This window comes from Eriocheir sinensis, chromosome 12 (genome assembly GCF_024679095.1).
Source record: "Eriocheir sinensis breed Jianghai 21 chromosome 12, ASM2467909v1, whole genome shotgun sequence".
Taxonomy (NCBI): Eukaryota; Metazoa; Arthropoda; class Malacostraca; order Decapoda; family Varunidae; genus Eriocheir; species Eriocheir sinensis.
In genome coordinates this window covers 4692220-4715323 of record NC_066520.1, presented here as the reverse complement: position 1 = coordinate 4715323, position 23104 = coordinate 4692220, and the positions used below count along the sequence as shown (strand labels likewise).

The window sequence follows — 23104 nt, the reverse complement described above, 5'->3', positions numbered from 1 at the left end:
ATGAATGAATGCGGTGCTACGCTCCCCGAGGCCACGCCTGTCTCTGTGCTGGAGCTGGATTCAGAAAGATTTCGCAAAGTTACAGATTTGTTAGCCCTCGTATAGGTCTAGGTAAATATAGTCTACGGACAGGTAAAATCATCCCCCCCCCCCCCCTCCCTCGCGCAGGCATGGTACCAAACTCCGCCCATACCCGTACGTCAGAGTGGTATAGGTCTGGGTCTTGGATGTGGGTGAGCTTCATTCAACGGAACTCCGTTGTCTTGATTTATTTCTGTGTCGAGCAGGTTCTTCATTATTTTCTTTGTCTACAGAATTGATATATAATGTGGGTTTTTTTGGCCTCTTGTCACATGCTGTATGTGCTGTATGTGTGTAGAAAAGTTCCCCATGCATGTCCTGCAAGTCACTGCACGTCACGGGGTCAAGTCTGAGACTGAGCCGCTGTTAGCTCTACAACCTCTCCTCCTACCCACGCTCTGACGTCACACACACCCGCACTCAGAAGCGCAAATTTAGAGCCAGCGTTTGGGAGGGACGATTTTACCTGTCCGAAGGATGTTTTTACCTAGGTTTAGGTAACGTACGCTATCGCTACCGAGCGAATTATGTGTGGAACCAGAAAGGTTTCTGTAAGGAGTTAGTATCGCGTTGATTGGCCAGAATCTTCGTAACCAGGTATGACGTCATAAGACTCGCCAGCAATCACTAGCGTGTTTTCAGAACCGTCAGCCAATCGTAAGGCAGCCGCTTCCAGCTGTGGGTTCAAAACAACCCGTTCTCGTTTCCCATTTTCTTCCTTTTCCATCATAATAAGACACAATAGCTATTTATAACGTTTCTAAGACCATATTTACTTTATTCCCGCTTTTTACATCTACGTGGTAAAGACGTTCATGTTGAAATTAAAGGTTTAAACAAATTTAAGGTAAACTATACTAAATCGTAATCTGGGAACATTTCGTTGTTTGCTTCACATATATAGTCAGTCTGTCGGCTCCCAATTCATGTGCTGTTACCCAACAAAGGCCCATGGTCCCTCCACTGAGGGACAAATCTAGAGATGGATGGATGAATGGATGAGGAGGAGGTAGGAAGATGAATAAAGAGAAAGGAAGGAAGAATAGCAGTAAGGAGGGAAGTCTGGCAGTCCCCCGGGCGTCGGTGTTGCTGGGAAAACGTATCGTACCGTTCACACTTCTCTTGCCTCACAAAGTGTGTATACCTCGTTTCCAACGCTAATATGCCAGCAAATTCTATATTCAGCTATAATCGTCCATTTCTTTGTTGAAGAAAGTATTAATAATAACGCTATCAACACAAATCGAATGCATTTAATAAGTTACATGACCTACCGGGGTATCTGTAAGTTACCGCACACTTTACAGAATCTGCAACATTTCTGGATCCAACGTACGTTACAAAACCTCTCTGGATCCACCGGTAGCGCACAATGTTACATAAGCTGACTTACAGAATTGTAACTCTTTTCTGGATTCCACCCCTGCAAGGTGCCGGTCGGTGACGGAAGCGTGTTCACACCAGGATCAAAGGACACAGGGTCAACCAGCGCGCAGAAAATAACGTCAGCAGGTGGAACGAGGAGAGATGAAATAGAAAACGAAAGTTCACGTCGAACGGTAACGCAAATAAAATAGAAAGTATTTACGCCGAGCGGTAACGCAAATATAATCTAAACAGGCTTTCATTGTCTTTGTCTTTGATTAACAAATATCGTATCTCCTATAGGTTTCTATAGTAAATTTAACACACAAAGAAATTACGTACACACATCTTTAGGTAACGTTTCTTGCTTATACACACTATAATTCACTTGACTGTCTATATATGCATATTCTAGACACAGTATAAAAATACAAAACATGCTAAATACCTTTTTGACCACAATGGGAGAGCCTAAACCTTAAATCTATGAATAATGACTGTCCGTCCCTTTGTTATGCCTCACAGTAGTAAGCGTGGGATTGCCTTTGTAATGGGTCACATCTTGCTGTGTAATAATAATAAGTACAATGAAAACTATAAGCTTACATTCAAATCCTTTCTAACGAGCATGATGCTACTCGATCCTCTTACAATAGGATTCAATAGTTTATCCTGTATACATAAATAAGACATTATAGAATATATTCCTTTAAAGGTACACTTGCCTATATCTACTTAATTACATTCCTTAAAAACAATACATACATAAGAAAATAAGGAATCTGCAGGAGGCCAGTTGACCTACACGTGGTAGTTCCTGTAAAACTATGAATTCTAAAATCTATATCCATCCATAAATATACTGAGTGGCCCGACCCTTCGTATATTTTCCGCATGTGGCCCTCTGTTAAAAAAAGTTTGGACACCCCTGACCTAGACAGACTAAGGTGCTTTCTCTAGAGCGTTAAATAGCCTACTTACAGACTTGCAGCCAGATACTGAACAACTGCAAGGCATTGTGATTTGACAAGAACAAGCAACCCATACACCACCGCAGGGCACCGCTTCCGGCTGGCTACTGACTCTGAGGCGTAAACCATAGCTGAACCCACCAACCTTCCGCCTGATGACGTCATGCGCCAGTTTATTCAAAATTTGACTTGCTTTCCGGTAGACCCTGTGTCCTTTGATCCTGGTTCACACTATCCAACGCTGACAGGCTTCGGGCCGGGCCGTACCGGCGCGGACCTGCAAAATATTCTCGCCGACAATTCCGACCGGCAACTGCTGGTGAAGGTCCGCGCCGGAGACGTGCAGGTCCGTAGCAGTGTGAACACAACAATGGGTTTCCCATTGAAGAATATTTTGTCGGTCCGGAACGGTACGTTCCGTGCCGGTCACTTTACGTATAGTGTGAATCAGCCTTAACTCCGCGGACGGGAATTTTGAACACGGGCTAAGTAGGGTAGCACACATTGAAGGCCTAGCAGATACAAATGCAGAAGGAATAAGGGGAAGAGTGTATTGAAGTCTCTGCTGGAGGAATTTGCCACAGTGCAAGAGAGACAAACTGTGTTGAAAGGCGATATATGTGTAATAAAGGCAATGAATGTGAAGATCATGTCTGAAATAAAGCGGTTGAAGCTACAAAACAAGGATTTAAAATTTGAAAAAGAAATATAATGAAATAAAAAGTTGGACGCGAGCGGGTATAATCACTTCGGGTGAATGAAGAAGATCGTCCTAGTTCTACGCGGTAGTCATATATTGGTCCCGAATTCCAGCAAGCCTGGCAGTACGAATCTCCTCGATATTCTTCAGCGCCTTGTCCAAGGGAAAACCACGCTTAGATCTCGGGCGCTCTCCAACGCACTCCTTTGCCGTTTTAAGAGTTTCGCGTTTGAATATACCCTACAGTTCTAGAAGGTACTTAAGGGTGCTGAGCACATTGAACATATTTGAAACTGCCACTGCATACTAATGAGTACATCCCAGGTTTTTTAGCCTTTCGAGATGGAACATATTGTTTTACATCTCGATATTCATCGTTACGTGACATGTAGCTTGAGTTTTGCAACATGCTTATAATCAGTTGCAAAAAACCCAGCAACCCGAAAACAATGCAGTTTTAAAGGATCCTCCAACGAGTATTAACGTACAAGGAGGAGGTCAATCTCCTTGTCTATCCCTCTGAAATTGCTATACCAAGGAGGTGGCTGAGTGGTTAGCATAACGGCGCCACGTCCAGGAAGACGCGGGTTCACGCTGCGCCCGGTGCCACAAGCTGGGATTTTTCAGTCACCGCCGAGTGGTCTAAGACTACCCACATACTGTCCAGAAGACCACCTATCAACCTGGACTCTAGATTCTCTCTCTAAAAGAGATGGCGCGATTATAAACACTTGCCTGCGCCACATTGGGCTGGGGCCGACCATCAGGCCCACCAAGAAAGCCTACCAGCACCATAAGAGGTAATGTAAGAAAATAATATTATTAATAAATAAACAGATACATAGTCCAATGAAGCAGCTTTAGGCTTTGGTACCAATAACCTCCAGGTACTTACATACAAAGTTGTGGTCAATCTCCTTTGATATCCCTCTGATAGTGCAATATCAAGTCCAGTGATGGGGATTTTGGTCTGGTACCAAGAACCTTTAATTCTCAACCCAATGAATCTTGCAGAATTCAGGAGGAGAGAGCTGTTGATGTTTATGGTACCAGAACAATGAGGACCAACACGTAACTCTTTCCAACTCTGTCAGTGTCAGTAGTAACAATGAAGGCAAAAAAGACAATGAGTGTCTCCCGAGGGGCCACTAGTCTAGCACGGATTCGAGTTTGGTGTCGAACACCTCCTTATCTTCAGCTTCACATATCGCGGTAGAACCATACAGTGCAGCAAGAGATAGAGCCTAAAGTGTACTTCAGCCTCACTTTCATTATGCGCTCATCAATCGGAGTTGGCTGAAGATGCCAATAGCCACCCTTATAATGCGGGCACTAATTATCATGCCGGAGCAGTTGTAGATATATCTCCCCTTCCTACTGAGCTCACCACTGCCCGACCTCCTCGCCTCAAAAGGTTCCACTATGTCCACCCTCAACATTCTGAGCTCATTTGCTAGGTAGGGTAGTCGTTTATCCTCCGAGAGGCTCAGGGCTTTTATGAGCCCATGCGTATGGCCCTCCGAATGCTAATCCCAAGGCTCGTTATGCAGGCAAGCTCCGCTTCTGCACCTCCCTGGCCACTCTCGAAACAAAATGAGGGCTAAAGGACCTTTCCTCCTTTAAAATGCAGTTGTTCCGTAGGATTTACCCTGCACCCGCCATTGACGGCAAGCTCGCCCGATGCGGATGCATCGAGAAAGGCTGCCGCGCGTTTGGACCCCCAAGCAAAATCTGCTCGGGTTCGAGGCTCGCGCCGTGACCCAGACCTCTACCTTTTGATTTGTTACTTTGGCGAGTAAGGCACCTTTTGTAGGTGAGTGGGAGACCCTTCCCCCGAACCAACCTCAATCAGACGCTGGTCTGATTGCTAACTGCCTGGGCAGGGTCGCAGGACCCCTGATAAGATAAACCTTTCGGTTAACCAAAGAAAGAAGCATGAACAAGAAGGATATAAAAAGAGAAAGACAGCTCAGGCAGGATAAAGAAGCTGCGCTCCTTATCCAGATAAAACAACGCCCGATTTTTATTTATTTTATATATATATATATATATATATATATATATATATATATATATATATATATATATATATATATATATATATATATATATATATTTATTTTTTTTTTTATTTATTTTTTTTTTTTGGCTGGAGTCAGTTGTAGTAAACTGAATTTAACATTAAGAAATGCAAAGTTTTTGAACTGGGCAAGAGTCAGGACACTTAACTGAAATTATAAAATAAAGTCCAATAAAATTAAAAAAAGACAAAATAAAAAAATATTAAAGAGCTGCGTTCCAAAACAACTTGTCCAAGAAAATCAAGAAAGATCATCATCTAAGCTCCTAACCAGCATTAGAGTTACGTTCCACTAAATGGATTATAATACAATGAAGTTCATCGGGTCGATGATTCAACCATGATAGGAATATGTACCGATTGTGTTGTCTCTGCGCATAAAAGTATTTGAGAAAATCATTGACATTTGACAAGTTGGTTCCAACGCTCCAAGAAGGGGGGGGGGGTAAGGTTTTATTGGGGTCTTGGTGTCTTGCCGACTGTCTGGGACATTCGGCCAACTAGTTGCCAGCATGTCATGCTAACCCTCACGACTCCAGACTCGCGTCACGACGTCGACGCAGCATTCGGCAACAGTCTCAAGACCTCTTTCAAGACATGCCCGACCCTTTCACATCAACACCCAGACCTCGTGTACCCTAGAGTCGTGGGTAGTCGTGGCCCAGAGTCGGCACAGTCCTGATGACCATCTGTCAAATCACATTCTGGCAAAATTCTAAAACACCAAGTGATGCTCCAAGGTGGGGCAGCCTGAGCCAAGCCAGAATGATGCCCTTTAAAACACTTACCGGCGCCACTAACTAGCTGGGACCGACCAACAGGCCCCATCATGAAAGCCTACTGATGATATAGGCTATTTAATGGAGGGAACAAAAGCCAGAAGGGGCGTTGCTTCTCTCACCCCAGACGATCAACCCGGGCAAGCCTCCACGCAGCTGCCTTTCCCATTCTAAGCCCCCTCAAAGATCGATCGACTTGACCTAATCATGAGTTACGAGGGACCCCCTTGGTCCCCTTCATTAACGATTGACTCGAACAGATACAACGCAATAAGCAGGATAGACGTCCAGGAACCGTACCATGTGCGCATATATTTTTTTCACATTTCTGCCTATGACACCGGTAGGCTTTCTTGGCGAGGTCTGATGGTCGGCCCCAGTCCGTTAGGGCGCAGGCATGTGTTTAAAGAGGCGCCATCTTGATTTGATTGACTCATGTAACCCTCCACCCGGAACTCATCTTTGATCCTCTCTTTTGGAGAGAATCTAGAGGAGTCTGGGTTGATAGAGGGTCTTCAGGACAGCATGTGGGTGGTCGTAGGCCACTCTGCGGTGGCTGAAAAATCCCAGCTTGCATGTGGCGAGGGGCGAGAAGCGAAAGCGTCCTCCTGGACGCTGCGCCGGCACGCTAACCACTCAGCCACCGCCTCCTCTAGCCGGAGTTGGCGTTCACGGACTAAGCTGGTAACAGCACTCAATTCGATTTCACGAAGTTGTCGCTACGACACGAAGTCATTCCAGCGATACCCCCTATTCCTGTGTAGACACTTGTTAACAAAGGCCTCTCCAAGTCTCTGTTCAGTGTCCATGTCTTACAGCCATACAGTAAGATAGGGAGCACAAGTGACTTTAAGATTCGAATATTTGTCGACCTGCATAGATAACAACAGCGACATATACTTGTGTTAAGCGAGCCCATAACAGCGTGACCCACGGTCTGACTTTTATACCTCCGTACAGCGGGGTGGCGGCGTGCGCCACTCCTGTGGTTCGAGTTCTGGCTGGGTATACCAAACCTGTCTCTCTTTGGCCTATATGTTATGAAAACTTAGGCTTGATAAAAGACGCAGTCACCCCCTGTCTTTCTTTAGCCTATACCAAAAATATTAGAAAGATTGAGGCTGCCATGAAAAATGAAGAAAGAAGTGACATGATTCCAGTCTTTTGGGTGACAAGAGAAAGAGAGAATCTTTTTGTATGGGAAGGAGGAGCAATCAGAGGACATGAGAGGAAGTTGAAAAATACATGATGTTTGCTTGTACAGTTTTCCAAATAGATTCAGTTATCATTTCAACATCCTGGACTAAAGGTTGTTAAAGCCAAAAAGCTTCAATGAGTTTAAAACTAAGCCTGACCAATTGAGACTCAGAAACGAGACCCCACGAGGGTAGTTAATTTTCTATAAATCACAACTACATAGATAATTACCACTAGGTAAATACACAATGCTTCTGTTGTACAGTAGTAATAATTTCACATCGCCATCTCGGCAGACTGACGTCCGAGCAATGCTCAGACCTAATCATTATTATTGATTATTATTATTATTATTATTATTATTATTATTATTATTATTATTATTATTATTATTTTTATTATTATTATTATTATTATTATTATTATTATTATTATTATTATTATTATTATTATTATAACAGACGAATAAAGCAAAGAGGGAGGACAGTATTAGCTGCCAGTTGAGCAGCCCCTAAACACCTGAGACGCCGAGAAAGATGAAATTAAGCTGGAAGCGGTGAGGGAAAAAGTGAGATGACAAGAGTTCTTTTAAAATTATTGAAATAGAGGGACAGAATGGTTGGGTGATAAATATCGAATCAAGAAGTAAAACAACTAAGAAGTGTTACATTTACGTAACAAATTTTTTTTTTACAGCAAAGCAGACAGTTCAAGGGGGTAAAAAAAAAATATTAAAGAAAAAGAGCCCGCTACTTACTGCTCCTGAATAGAGTACAGAGGAGTGGCCAAAAAGAGAGGTCATTTTCGGGAGGAGAGGTGTACTGATACCCTCCTCTTGAAAGAGTTCAAGTCGTAGGCAGGAGGAAATACAGATGAAGGAAGATTGTTCCAGAGTTTACCAGCATAAGGGATGAAAAAATGAAGATGCTGGTTAACTCTTGCATAAGGGGTTTGGACAGTATAGGGATGAGCATGAGTAGAAATTCGTGTGCAGCGGGGCCGCGGGAGGGGGGGAGGCATGCAGTTAGCAAGTTCAGGAGAGCATTCAGCGTGAAAATATCGGTAGAAGATAGAGAGGCAACATCGCGACGGAATTTAAGAGGTTGAAGACTATCAGTAGGATGAGGAGAGCTGATGAGACGAAGAGCGTTAGACTCCACTCTGTCTAGAGGAGCTGTGTGAGTGGCGCCCCCCCCCCCCCCCCACACACACACACACACGCACACACACACACATACGCGAGATGCATACTCCATACGTGGGCGGACAAGGCCCTTGTATATGGATAGCAACTGTGCGGGGGAGAAGAACTGGCGGAGACGATACAGAACGCCCAACCTCTAGGAAGCAGATTTAGTGAGAGAGATGTGAAGTTTCCAGTTAAGATTTTGAGTTAAGGATAGACCGAAGATATTTAATGTTGAAGAAGGTGACAGCTGAGTGTTGTCGAAGAATAGGGGATATGTGTTTGGAAGATTGTGTCAAGTTGATGGGTGAAGAAATTGAGTTTTTGAGGCATTGAAGGACACAAGGTTCCTTCTTCCCCAATCGGAAATGATAGCAAGGTCTGAGGTTAAGCGTACTGCAGCCTCCAGTCTGAAGTCATGTACTTCCTGTTGGGATGGCCTTCTATTGAAAGAAGTTGAATAATGCAGAGTGGAGTCGTAGGCGTATGAGCGGACAAGACTGTTTGTTATGGAAAGATCATTGATGAATAACAGGAAGATCGTGGGTGATAGGACAGAGCCTTGTGGAACACCACTGTTGATAGGTTTAGGAGAAGAACAGTGACCGTCTACCACCGCAGAGATAGAACAGCCGGAAAGGAAACTGGAGATAAAGGAACAGAGAGAGGGATAGAATCCGAAAGAGGGCAGTTTAGAAAGTAAAGACTTGTGCCAGACTCTATCGAAGGCTTTCGATATGTCTAGCGCAACAGAGAAAGTTTCACCGAAACGGCTAAGAGAGAATGACCAAGAATCAGTTAAGAGAGCAAGAAGATGGCCAGTAGAACGCCCCTTGCGGAACCCACACTGGCGATCTGATAGAATGTTAGAAGTGGAAAGGTGCTTTTGAATCTTCCGGTTAAGGATTGATTCAAAAGCTTTAGATAGACAGGAAAGTAAAGCGGTAGTTTGAGGGATTGGAACGGTCACCCTTCTTAGGCACAGGCAGTACGAAGGCGTACTTCCAGCAGGAAGGAAAGGTAGGTGTTGATAGGCAGAGACGAAAAAGTTTGACCAGACTGGATGTCAGCACGGAAGCACAGTTTTTAAGGACATTAGGATGTACTCCATCAGGTCCATAAGCCTTCTGAAAGTTGAGGCCAGAGAGGGCATAGAAAACATCATTATGAAGAATCTTAATAACGGGCATAAAGAGGTCAGAGGGGCAATGGGTAGGAGGAATATGCCCAGAATCGTCCAGGGTGGAGTTCTTACAGAAAGTTTGAGCGAAAAGTTCAGCCATAGAGATAGATGAGACGGCAGTGCTGCCGTCAAGGTTAAGGAGAGGAGGGAAAGAGGAAGAAGTGAAATTGGAGGAGATATTTTTGGCTAGATGCCAGAAGCCACGGGAAGAATTAGAAAAAAACAAGGTTTTGACATTTTCTATTGATGAAAGAAGTTTTGGTAAGTCGAAGAATAGATTTGGCACGATTCCGGGCAGAAATGTAAAGATCATGGTTAGCAGGAGTGCGAAGGCTCTGGTACCTTTTGTGAGCTGCCTCGCTATCTTTAATGGCAAGAGAACAAGCATGATTAAACCAAGGCTTTTTAAGCATGAGGAGTAGAGAAAGTACGTGGAATGTATGCCTCCATTCCAGAGACAATCACCTCTGTGATGCGCTGGGCACACGCAGATGGGTCTCTCTCCTGGAAGCAGTAATCATTCCACGGGAAATCGGAAAAATACATCCTTAGGTCGTCCCACCGAGCTGAAGCAAAATGCCAGAAGCATCGCCTCTTCGGTGGGTCCAGAGGATGTACAGGAGCGATAGGACAAGATACAGAAATAAGGTTGTGATCGGAGGAGCCCAACGGAGAGAACAGTTTGACAGAGTAAGCAGAAGGAATAGGGATAAGGAAGAGGTCTGGAATGTTGGGCCTGTCTCCAAGACGGTCGGGAATACGTGTAGGGTGCTGAACGAGCTGCTCTAAATCGTTGAGGAGAGCAAAGTTGTAGGCTTGTTCACCAGGCTCGTCAGTGAAAGAGGATGAAAGCCAAAGTTGGTGGTGAACATTGAAATCTTCCAAGATGGAGATTTCAGTGAAGGGAGAGTGAGTCAAGATGTGCTCCACTTTAGAATTCAAGTAGTCAAAGAATTTTACAAAGGTAGTAGAGTTAGGTGAGAGATAAACAGCACAGGTGTATTTAGTAATAGAATGACAATGAAGTCTTAACCAGATGGTGGAAAATTCAGAAGAGTCATGGTCGTGGGCACGAGAGCAAGTGATGTCGTTGCGCACGTAGTCGCAACATCCAGCTTTGGATTGAAAATTAGGATAAAGATAGTAGGAGGGAACAGAGTAGAGATTGCTGTCAGTAGCCTCAGCAACCTGTGTTTCGGTGAGGAAGAGAAGGTGAGGTTTAGAGGAGGAGAGATGGTGTTCCACAGAATGGAAGTTAGAACTAAGACCACGAATGTTGCAGAAATTGATAAGGAGGAGGTTCGAGGAGTTATCAGGACACCTCTCAAGTCGGCAGCCAGAAGGGGAGTCCTCCCTGGGGGAATTTATGGTCCCCTCCCCAGGCGGGGACTCCGAGGCAGTTCGTTTATGTGCCTTTTTGAATATTAAATTTTGGGAAAAGGTGTGTATATTGTAGGAATGTAGTGTGGTGTAGAAAAAGAGAGGATCTGTCTAGAGAGCATGCTGAACTACTCCCTGGTGTTGATGAGACAAAAGGGAAACGGTTAGTGAGGACATGGGAAGGGTCTTTGAAGGTTTTCAGCACCCGATTCGCTTCCCATATATCCTCACCGGGAGTAGCTTACGCCCGTTCGGTATGTGTCTTCCTACCTACTCCTACTTAAGATTTATTTTCCAATAAGGTGCGCTTGAGCAATGTGCATGGAGCTGTGGCGTATGAGGTCACAGCTGTGTTCATAAACCAGCAAGTGAGCTCCAAGACTCTCTCTGGGAGGGTGATAGCTGGCAAGTCCAGCATGTGATCAGATCGTGATTAAATAGCACACACACACACACACACACACACACACACACACACACACACACACACACACACACACACACACACACACTTACGTTTAGAGTGTCATTTCTTGGCAATTCATAATTGTCTCCGTTGTCTCCCTCTGTGTTGGTGGCATGAATCTGGAGTGTGTACTCCTCCACATATTCTCTGTCAAGACCGTCGGGCATATTCTTCAGAACAATTTTCTCCTCATAGTCATTGACAGTCTGGAAGTAGTTCTTGTCTCCTCCTGGCAAGCAAAAAAGAAAATGCTCTAAAAACAGTGATTGGGTATAAATTACCGGTGATTTTAGCGAACCTGAGAGAGAGAGAGAGAGAGAGAGAGAGAGAGAGAGAGAGAGAGAGAAGAACGTAAGCAGTGTTCGTGACCAGTTCGCCACGGAGCCTGCAACAAGGGGGCGTGGCCAAGCCTGGCTAGGCTAAAGAGTTGCCAACGAGTGATTTCCTCCCGCCGCGCATGACTCTACCTCTTCTTTACCTTCCTTGGGGCTATTGTCTCTTTGTGCTACCCGCCTTTGGGGCCTCGCCTTGCTGCCCGCGGCCTGGCTGGGCGGCTACAGTTGCCACCCCTCATCCCTCAGCTGAGAATGTTAACATATATTTTGTTGCTGCCACTGTATTCTGGCGTTGTTTGAGGCTGTAGTTTATAATTAAACTAACCAGCCATGTTTAGTCAGCCAGAAACGATTGCCCGTGCATTTTCCTGCATTGTTGACTCTGTTGCCTAAGTTCACCGCCAGGTGCCGCGCAAGGGTGGGTCGCCCTCTCCGTGTTAGGGATGGGCAAGTACCGTTAATTTGAGTACCGGTAGTACCGGTACCGAAAACTCAAGTACCGTTAGTACCGGTACCGGTACCGGTACCCAAAGGAGTTTTTTTTCTTAATGACTTCTGATGAAATTCCCAAACAAATTTCCTGTAAAGAAAACTCTCTCTCTCTTCCTTCAACTTAATATCAACTAGAGTAGAAATGCAACGTTTAGGAGCCTTCTGATTAATGTAAAATAACTTAGGTTTAAGGACAGACCACCTAGTCTGTACCATGGGGTCTGTGTGGTCTAATTTTCTATGTAAATCTATGTAAATCTCTCTCTCTCTCTCTCTCTCTCTCTCTCTCTCTCTCTCTCTCTCTCTCTCTCTCTCTCTGAATGAAGTGAATATTTATTTTTTCGAAAAAAAAAATAGCATGTATAGTTATTATGGATGTACTCGATCATAGTCTAATAATAAAAATATTTATTAGCAACCTAAAAAAGAAAAAGAATCGGACATGAAGAATTATCCAGTAACTCCAATAAATAAATAAAATAATAAAATAATGGAAACGGGAGCTGTGATGGAAACGGAAAGCAGGACAAAATGGTGGGAACTTGGGGAGACGGTCAGCGGGGCAGTGACTCAGCGTCTACACACAGGGCCCCCATACCGCGTGATACCACATGGAGGCGGGCGGGCGACCGCCGAGCGTCACTAAGATCCAAACGGTACCGGTACTAGCGGCAATGGGCAGTGCCGAGTGATCATTAAGCTTCCCGGAACACAAGTGATCATGATGCTTCGCGGTACCAGTACCGATACCAGTTATCGATACCAGGTACCGGCGAGTGATCATTAAGCTTCCCGGAACCCAAGTGATCATGATGCTTCGCGGTACCAGTACCGATACCAGTTATCCTGGTATCGATAACTGGTATCGGTACTGGTACCGCGAAGCATCATGATCACTTGGGTTCCGGGAAGCATAATGATCACTCGGCACGGCGCATTGCCGCTAGTTCCGGTACCGTTAGGATCTTAGTGACGCTCGGCGCTCGCCCGCCTCCATGCGGTATGGGCCCTGTGTGTAGACGCTGAGTCACTGCCCCGCTGACCGTCTCCCCAAGTTCCCACCATTTTGTCCTGCTTTCCGTTTCCATCACAGCTCCCGTTTCCAGTATGTTAGTTATTTATTGGAGTTACTAATAAATATTGTTATTGTTATTAGACTATGATCGAGTACCCACTACCCATATCACCGAGATATCCACTCACTAAGTGGTGGTCTCTCTCTCTCTCTCTCTCTCTCTCTCTCTCTCTCTCTCTCTCTCTCTGAATGAAGTGAATATTTATTTTTTCGATAAAAAAATAGCATGTATAGTTATTATGGATGCACTCGATCATAGTCTAATAACAATAACAATATTTATTAGCAACCTAAAAAAAAAATCGGACATGAAGAATTATCAATAAATCCAATAAATAAATTCGAGCAACTGGTACCGGTACCGAGCAATCTGGTACCGGTACCGTACCGTTTAGCTGGTACCGTTAGTACCGGTACTGGTACCGGTACCTGCCCACCCCTACTCCGTGTTGAGTTGGCGCATGGTTGGCGTCCCTGGCGGATGGCCTGCATACTGTCTCCGTAGGAGGCAGCAGACGTGCTAGGTGGCTGTGTGGCCACGTGTAGACCTGCTGGAGTGCTGGAGTGATCCCGGGCCTTGCCTATCGGGACACGGCCGCTAGATTTCAGTTCTCGTGCGTCGAGTTGCCGCGGCGGCCTCACGTGAAGGCCGCAACATCGCTGGACATCGCACCTTGAGGAGCCAGGAGGAAAACGGGCTGCACGGCGCCTCATCCTTTGTCTCCACACTTAGTTAAGTAACCAATCGTTAGTGTAGCCAGGTTAGGTTAGACTGTGCTCGCACGAGTAACGATTTAGGCTAGCTTGGTGTGTGGGCTGTTTGTGTCTTGTTTCTTTGTGTGTAATAAAGTTAGTGTATAGCTGTACACCCGCTTTTTCACCATACCTTGTGTGCCTGTGTATGTGCCTTCCAGCCCCATAAGGAGAGTAAATAAGAACCCCACGGGAGATTTGAGCAGGTAAGTTGTGTTAGTACTCCTTTTTCAGGGTGTGTACACCGTTGTGTCTCCTGGCGTGCCGCGGGAATCAACCCTTGTCGGCTAGCTACCGCCTTGTGAGCACACTCCTGTTACTAATCTTATTTTACCCCGTGACACGGCAGTCACTTATTAATGCTTGTATCCACAGAGGTTTAACCGTGCTTGTATCATTTGTTTCATGCTGTATCCCCTCGTCACCTACTTTCATGTGGCATCGCCCCCGTGGAGTTGAATATCGGTCAGATGCTGGAAACTCTTGTGATGGTAGTCGCATGTCTTCGCAACGGGTGAATACTAATTATAACAGTTTAGAGTTATTAATTTTCTTTCGTGAACATCATTTTTGCATATTTTTCAATGTCAATAAAACTGATACAATAACTATGTAAATCAAACAAAGAAAAATGTAATTTTAAACTTTAGATTCTCATAATCTGCTCATGTAGTTACTAAGGCCCATCTCTGGCTCTGCTGGCTAAAACCTTCGCCTGGCTGTCAGGCTAAGGTAAAACATCATCTGCTAAAATTTATTTCACAGCAACTTCCTAAATAACGTCGTTTACTAAGTAAAATATTGGATGTTTCCATTCAAGCGCATGGATGCAGAATACTTCTGAGCAAGTTTGTGGGTACTTTTTGTGGATATTTTTTCCCACTGTGAACACTGCCTTTCTTCACCCCGGAGGTCAAGTCACCGTGCGTGTCTAGGCCCCACCATCGCTTTTAAAATAAGAGCAAACTCTCCCCGCATATTTAACCTTATAGACTTCATTCTCTCGTTTTCATTAAAAAAAGAAATAGTTAAGAGAACCTTGATTTGCACTTCGAAACCAACCCAGCCAGTGACTCGGCCAGTCCGCCAGCTAGCCCGCCCGCCAAGGGACTCAACACCTTTGTTGCTGTTTACATCTTAAGAACAAGGGCAATAATGGGTCTAGACAGGGAATGGTGCCTTCGAGAAAGAGGAAGCGAACTAATTTATCCAGAGCGCACATAGATGACAGCACCATGCCTGAAGCGTAAGGAGGTAAAACTTGTTAGACAAGTTAAACTTCTTTGTAAATCATATGCTGTACCTTGGATCTAATGCTTTTTAAAGTGCTCAAGTTCCCCACAAATTCCTTTAAGTTAAAAAAAAAGTCAGTCACAACAATTATCAATAGCTTATCATGTCGAGGAGGATACTTAGAGGAGACTGGTAGATAATTCCGAGTTGACTTGCCCGTGACTTGCTGGCGGGTAAGCCAAGCCACAGGCTGTGATCCTGGAATCCTCATTATATATATATATATATATATATATATATATATATATATATATATATATATATATATATATATATATATATATATATATATATATATATATATATATATATATATATATATATATATATATATATATATATATATATATATATATATATATATATATATATATATATATATATATATATATATATTATATATATATATATATATATATATATATATATACATATATATATATATATATATCAAGTTTGGCTCATGCTGCCCCCCGGGCTCATCTTTGATACTCTTTTTAGAGAGGATCTGAAGTCCGGATTGATAAGTGATTTTCAGTACAGCATGTTGGTAATCTTAGGCCACTCGGCGATGACTGAAAATTTGCCAACTCCCCAAATATTTATATTATATATTGAGACAGCTTAACAAGAGGACAAAAGTAGATGGCATAATAAAGGCAATTAAGTTTAAAGAAGTAGCAATGGCCAAGTCACATAATATATACGAAAGGACAAAATATGAAAAAAAAAGTGATAGACTGGAAATATTGATACATAAATATGGTTTGATGAAATTTGGAAGTTTACGAGACCTTTATTTTGAAAGTGAAAGCTAGAACTACAGCACAGAAACGAAACGAAATGCTTGGAAGAGAGCAGATCCATGTTGTTGATAATGATGATTTCAGTAAACGGAATCATACTCACCCACGATGTAATAGTATACGTAATTGTATTCATCGTCGCCTAGACTGACGTCGTTGTTGTCCTCATCTGTTGCTTTTTGAAAGTATGTGTAAACATCCGGGTTGTTTTCTGTGCGATTGAAAAAAAGGTATGATGTGGGTATCTTTGGACTATAGCAAATAAAATATTATACAGTTCATGATAAATAGTTTGTCATAGTTGGGAAGTTAAAAACCAAAGACCAAATTTATGGGATACCCTTACAACTATGAGTTTATAGAAAAAAAGTGACTTCTTGGAGAGAATGCATCAGCATACTTTATTTTCCTAATGTATTTCAAATTGTATTTTTTATAGTTTTGCTTAGTGTTCGAGAAGAGAGTACTCACCATACATATATACAACCTGGGAACAATTGCCGTTTCTACAGAAATAAGGATCATATTCCTGTTCATTGTTGACCACCACTCTAACGTAGTCCCAGCTTTCCTTTTGGGGTGTTGCTGTGTTTCGGACATGCAGGGACAGCTGCAAAAAGATTTTTGCACTTATAGTGAACTGTTTATGCACAGTTTGAGTAGGAGAGGTCAAATGATGATAATATGAAACTTGGGAGTATATTTTTTGTGTATGTGGGTATGTTTGGGGATAGTGTGGGGGCGTGGGGTGTTGTTCGTATGTGTGTGGTGGGGGGGGACGTCTTAATGCATTTGTAGGGCTGTTCGTGAGCGGGTGTGGAGGGGTCTTCTGTATGTGCATTTTTATGTGTTTGCCTAAGTCCTTCATTTACATTACAAAGCTACATAAGACAACTATAGAAGAGGTAATGATTTGAGTGAAGCTAATTAATTATCTGGAACATAAATAATTGATCACTTACATTGTACGCAGTTGCTTTTTCTCTGTCAATAAGGTGCGAAACCATTAGTTTACATCCACTTTCACAGTCATTTGGGTACAAACTCCAGTAGCTCAGTAGTTCTGGAAAGAGAGGAGTAAAAATGATAACCGTGCTAAATAGGGTCATGAATGATTTATTTATTTATTTATTTATTTTACAACAAAGGAGGCAGCACAAGGGCACACACAAAAAAGAAAACAATAATATAAAAAAAAAAGCCCGCTACTCGCTGCTCCTAAAGTAAAGCAAAAGAGGTGGCCGAAAGGATGATCAAATACAGGAGGAGAGGTGTCCTGATACCCTCCTCTTGAAAGAGTTCAAGTCGTAGGCAGGAGGAAATACAGATGAAGGAAGATTGTTCCAGAGTTTACCAGCGTGAGGGAAGAAAGAGTGAAGATGCTGGTTAACTCTTGCATAAGGGGTTTGGACAGTATAGGGATGAGCATGAGTAGAAAGTCGAGTGCAGCGGGGCCGCGGGAGGGGGGGAGGCATGCAGTTAGCAAGTTCAGAAGAGCAGTCAGCGTGGAAATATCGATAGAAGATAGAAAGAGAGGCAACATTGCGGCGGAATTTAAGAGGTAGAAGACTATCAGTATGAGGAGGAGAGCTGATGAGACGAAGAGCCTTAGCCTCCACTCTGTCCAGAAGAGCTGTGTGAGTGGAGCCCCCCCACACATGGGATGCATACTCCATACGAGGGCGGACAAGGCCCCTGTATATGGACAGCAACTGTGCAGGGGAGAAGAACTGGCGGAGACGGTACAGAACGCCAAGCCTCGAGGAAGCTGATTTAGTAAGAGATGAGATATGAAGTTTCCAGTTGAGATTTTGAGTTAAGGATAGACCGAGGATGTTTAGTGTTGAGGAAGGTGATAACTGGGTGTTGTCAAAGAATAGGGGATAGTTGTTTGGAAGATTGTGTCGAGTGGCTAGGTGGAGAAACTGTGTTTTTGAGGCGTTGAAGGACACCAGGTTGTTCTTGCCCCAATCGGAAATAATAGTAAGGTCTGAGGCTAAGCGTTCTGCAGCCTCCAGCCTTGAGTCGTTAAGTTCCTGAAGGGTGGGTCTTCTATTAAAAGAAGTTGAGTAATGCAGAGTGGAATCATCGGCGTAGGAATGGATAGGACAGTTCGTTTTGGAAAGAAGATCATCAATGAACAACAGAAAAAGAGTGGGAGATAGGACAGAACCCTGTGGGACACCACTGTTAATAGATTTAGGGGAAGAACAGTGACCGTCTACCACGGCAGAAATAGAACGGTCAGAAAGGAAACTGGAGATAAAGGTACAGAGAGAAGGATAGAAACCGTAGGAGGGTAGTTTAGAAAGCAAAGATTTGTGCCAGACCCTATCAAAAGCTTTTGATATGTCCAGCGCAATAGCAAAAGTTTCACCGAAACAGCTAAGAGAGGATGACCAAGAGTCAGTTAAGAAGGCTAGGAGATCACCAGTAGAACGCCCCTTGCGGAACCCATACTGGCGATCAGATAGAAGGTCAGAAGTGGAAAGGTGCTTTTGAATCTTCCGGTTAAGGATTGATTCAAAAGCTTTAGATAGACAAGAAAGTACAGCTATAGGACGGTAGTTTGAAGGATTACAGCGGTCACCCTTCTTAGGCACAGGCTGTATGTAAGCGTTCTTCCAGCAGCAAGGAAAGGTAGATGTGGAAAGGTAGAGACGAAAGAGTTTGACCAGGCAGGGTTTTAGCACGGAATCACAGTTTTTTAACTCAAAGACAATAGGAGGCAGTCCCATCATGTCCATAAGCCTTCTGAGGATTGAGGTTAGAGAGGACATAAAAAACATCATTCGTAAAAATCTTGATAACAGGCATAGTGGAGTCAGCAGTGGGATGAGTAGGAGGAATATGCTCTGAATCTCCCAGAGCGGAGTTTATAGAAAAATATTGAGCGAAAAGTTCAGTCTTAGAGATAGATGAGACGGCAGTGTTGCCGTCAGGACTGAGGAGTGGAGGGAAAGATGAAGAAGTGAAGTTGGAGATGTTTTTGGCTAGATGCCAGAAGTCACGGGAAGAGTTAGAGAAAGCAAGGTTTTGACATTTTCTATTAATGAAAGAATTTTTGGTTAGTCGGAGAATAGATTTGGCACGATTTCGGGCAGAAATGTAAAGTTCATAATTAGCATTAGTTTGAAGGCTCTGGTACCTTTTGTGAGCTACCTCTCTATCATTGACAGCACGAGAACAAGCGTGATTAAACCAAGGCTTTTTAGCGTGAGGAGTAGAGAAAGAACGAGGAATGTATGCCTCCATTCCAGAGACAATCACCTCTGTGATGCGCTGAGCACACACAGAGGGGTCTCTATCCTGGAAGCAATAATCATTCCACGGGAAATCGGAAAAGTACATCCTCAGGTCGTCCCACCGAGCTGAAGCAAAATGCCAGAAGCATCGCCTCTTCGGTGGGTCCAGAGGGTGTACAGGAGCGATAGGACAGGATGCAGAAATAAGATTGTGATCGGAGGAGCCCAACGGAGAGAACAGTTTGACAGAATAAGCAGAAGGGTTTGAGGTAAAGAAGAGGTCTAGAATGTTGGGCCGATCTCTAAGACGGTCGGGAATACGTGTAGGGTGCTGGACCAACTGCTCTAGGTCGTTGAGGATAGCAAAGTTGTAGGCTTGTTCACCAGGATGGTCAATGAAAGAGGATGAAAGCCAAAGCTGGTGGTGAACATTGAAATCTCCTAGGATGGAGATTTCAGCGAAGGGAGAGTGGGTCAAGATGTGCTCCACTTTAGAATTCAAATAGTCAAAGAATTTTACATAGTTGGTAGAGTTAGGTGAGAGATAAACAGCACAGATGTATTTAGTGATAGAATGACAATGAAGTAAGTCTTAGCCAGATGGTGGAAAATTCAGAAGAGTCAAGGTTGTGGGCACGAGAGCAAGTGATGTCGTTGCGCACGTAGGCGCAACATCCAGCTTTGGATTGAAATTTAGGATAGAGATAGTAGGAGGGAACAGAGTAGAGATTGCTGTCAGTAGCCTCAGAAACCTGTGTTTCGGTAAGGAAGAGAAGGTGAGGTTTAGAGGAGGAGAGATGATGTTCCACAGAATGAAAATTAGAGCGAAGACCGCGAATGTTGCAGAAATTGAGAAGAAAGAGGTTCGAGGAGTTATCAAGACACCTCTCGGGTCGGCAGCCAGAAGGGGAGTCCTCCCTGGGGGAATATAATGGCTGCCTAATCCATATGAACAATCTACACCTAATGCTTCTTCTTCCCTCTACCACCCCGCCCCCCCCCCCCCCCCCCCACACACACACACACACTTGTTGCCCAGACTTCACCGAGGTCAGACAGGGGTCACGGCGCTCCGTAGATCAACCCCCCAGGTCAGCCTCTTACCCCTTCCATTACCCCTTTCCCATTTCTTTTTTTTTCAGAAACCCGATTTTGCAAGATTTTTTTTTTTGTGACATTCAGGTCATGGTGGTAGATAGTGAGAGTGCAGGGCGTTTGTGGTGCCTTGAGGACAATGAGAAGTAGAAATGGCCAGAGTGTCGCCAACGCGGCCCTCGATCCCGTCCCTGCCGATACCCCTAGGTACACCAGCGCGCCCATCCTGCTGCTGAGAAGTTTGTTCACGCGAAGAGCAGTGTTGAGGCCTCGTCACTCAGGTGGGGCAATGTGCACGCTGCTCACCACCAAAACTGTGCAGACGACTTACTTTCTCACGGCATCCCCCCTCTGACTAGACTATGCCTGTTATAAAGATTTTTAAGAATGAAGTTTTCAGTACCCACTCTGGCAACAATCCTTAAGCCCCAAACACACTGCCGATTTTGGCCACGAACTTGACGCCGAATCAGTTCGTGAAAAAATTCGGCGACCGGTTCGCCGACATGACCAAGATTCTTACAGTTCGTGACCATTCGGCGACATGTCGGCGACATGTCGGCGAATGCTCAAGACAATTCGGGGACAGTTCGGAGACGTCGCCGACTATTCGGCGTCCATGTCGCCGAGCTCAAAATCTGAAATTTTTACGGTTTTTTTGTCGCGGAATGACTGGCGACAAGTCTCCGAATTGTCTTCGCATGTCCCCGAAGTGTCGGCGACATGTCGGGGACAATTCTCCGACAGTGCCAAGATTTCTGACACCTGATCATCTGATGCCCATGTGGCATATAAAAGCTCGGGAATCCGCGCCTACCGCATGGACTACTACAACACCAGGGGAGCAGTGGCCTGCAGGACAGAATTGTGGGCGAGTAAATACCATGTGTGGTAATATGTGTGGTAATATGTATGATAGTATGTGTAATAAAATGTATAAATGTGACTTGTTTTTGTTTTGCTCTCCTACAAATATTTTAGAATGAATTAATGTTTACGTAATATCAGTAAACAAAACTGTAACTGAAAGAAGAAATAAATCTAAATAACTGAAAATGAAACAAAGGTTAAATAATGGCAGAATAATGATATTAAGAAATAAATAAAGTAATAAATAGTAAATTAATTATGAAATAAATGAAAATGTTAGTTCCATACCTATTTTATATATTCAGATTCTTCTTGTTTTTCATATTTTCTTGTTTACTATTTATTATTATAGTATTATTTTATTCCGTATATATATATATATATATATATATATATATATATATATATATATATATATATATATATATATATATATATAGATATAGATATAGATATAGATATATAGATAGATAGATAGATAGATAGATAGATAATACATAAATAGATAGATAGATAGATAGACAGACCCCCGTGTACACCTCCCACCGTGACCCGTTTGCCGTGTCGTGATTAATTCGCCGAATATTCGGAGACATGTCCCCGAATAGTCTTGGCCATTCGGCGACATGTCGGAGACATGTCCCCGAATAGTCGGCGACATGTCGGCGACAAATTTGCCAATAAAATTTAAAGTTCGACGGTCCAAATTCGGCGACAATTCGCCGAACACCGCGAATCGGACGCCGAATTGTCTGCGACATGTCGGCGACAATTCGGCGTCCATTTTGCATTCGTGCACATTCGGCGAACGGCCGCGAATTTTTCATGCAACATGAAACTTTCGTGGCGGTCGTGGCCAACTGTCAAAAGTCGCGTGGTGGACGCAGACATGTCCCCGAACGGCCAAGAACAGGCAAGAAAGATGCCGAACTTGTTCGCAACACAGGATGACTTGCATATTCGCGCACATTCGTGAGACAAAATTCGGCAGTGTATTTGGGGCTTAAGATGGCTTATGGACCTGATGGAGTGCCTCCTATGACCCTTAAAAACTGTGCTTCCTTGCTGACTCCTTGCCTGGTCAAACACTTTCGTCTCTGCCTGTCAACATCTACCTTTCTTTCCTGCTGGATGTGCGCCTACATACAGCCTGTGCCTTAGAAGGATGACCGTTCCAATCCCTCAAACTTTCTTAACTGACTTCTGGTCATCCTATCTCAGCCGTTTCAGTGAAACTTACACTGTTGCCTAAAACATTGCGCAAGCATTCGACAAAGTCTGGCACAAGTATTTGCTTTCTAAACTACCCTGTGATACGGATTCTAGCCCTCTCTCTGTACCTTTATCTCCAGTTTTAACTCCGGCCGTTCTATCTCTCCTGTGGTAGATGGTCTCAGTTTCTACCCCTAAAGCTATCAACAGTGGTATCCCGCAGGGCTCTGTGCTATCTTCCACTCTCTTCCTGCTATTCATCAATGATCTTCTTTCCAAAACAAACTGTCCTATCCACTCGTATGCTCTGCATTATTCAACTTCTTTCAACAAAAGACCCTCCCAACAGGAATTACAAGACTCCAGACTTAATGCTGCAGAACGCTTAACCTCAGTCAAACCTTACTTTCATTTCCGATTAGGGTAAGATGAACCTCGTGTCCTTCAACGCCTCATTTTTTCCACCTATCAACTCGACACAATCTTTCAAACACCTGTCCCCTATTCTTCGACAACACTCAGCTGTCACCTACTTTTACG

At 43.9% G+C, this 23104-nt stretch overlaps 1 protein-coding gene across 4 annotated transcripts in view; it reads right to left on the bottom strand.

The window, feature by feature from the left end:
- LOC126997321 (uncharacterized) overlaps positions 1 to 17262 on the bottom strand; it is a 118739-nt gene extending 101477 nt beyond the window's left edge. For 3 of the 4 annotated variants that reach the window (XM_050858343.1, XM_050858344.1, XM_050858346.1), the window contains exons 1-4: positions 17105 to 17261; positions 16614 to 16752; positions 16246 to 16353; positions 11439 to 11617 (exon numbers count right to left, since the gene is read on the bottom strand). In XM_050858343.1, the coding sequence (XP_050714300.1) occupies positions 11439 to 11617; positions 16246 to 16353; positions 16614 to 16752; positions 17105 to 17251 (573 nt within the window). In that variant the 5' untranslated portion in view covers positions 17252 to 17261. Of the gene's footprint in view, positions 1 to 11438; positions 11618 to 16245; positions 16354 to 16613; positions 16753 to 17104 lie in introns of all 4 variants that reach the window. The other variant, XM_050858345.1, reaches the window with a different exon arrangement.
- Between the last annotated feature and the right edge of the window lie 5842 nt (positions 17263 to 23104).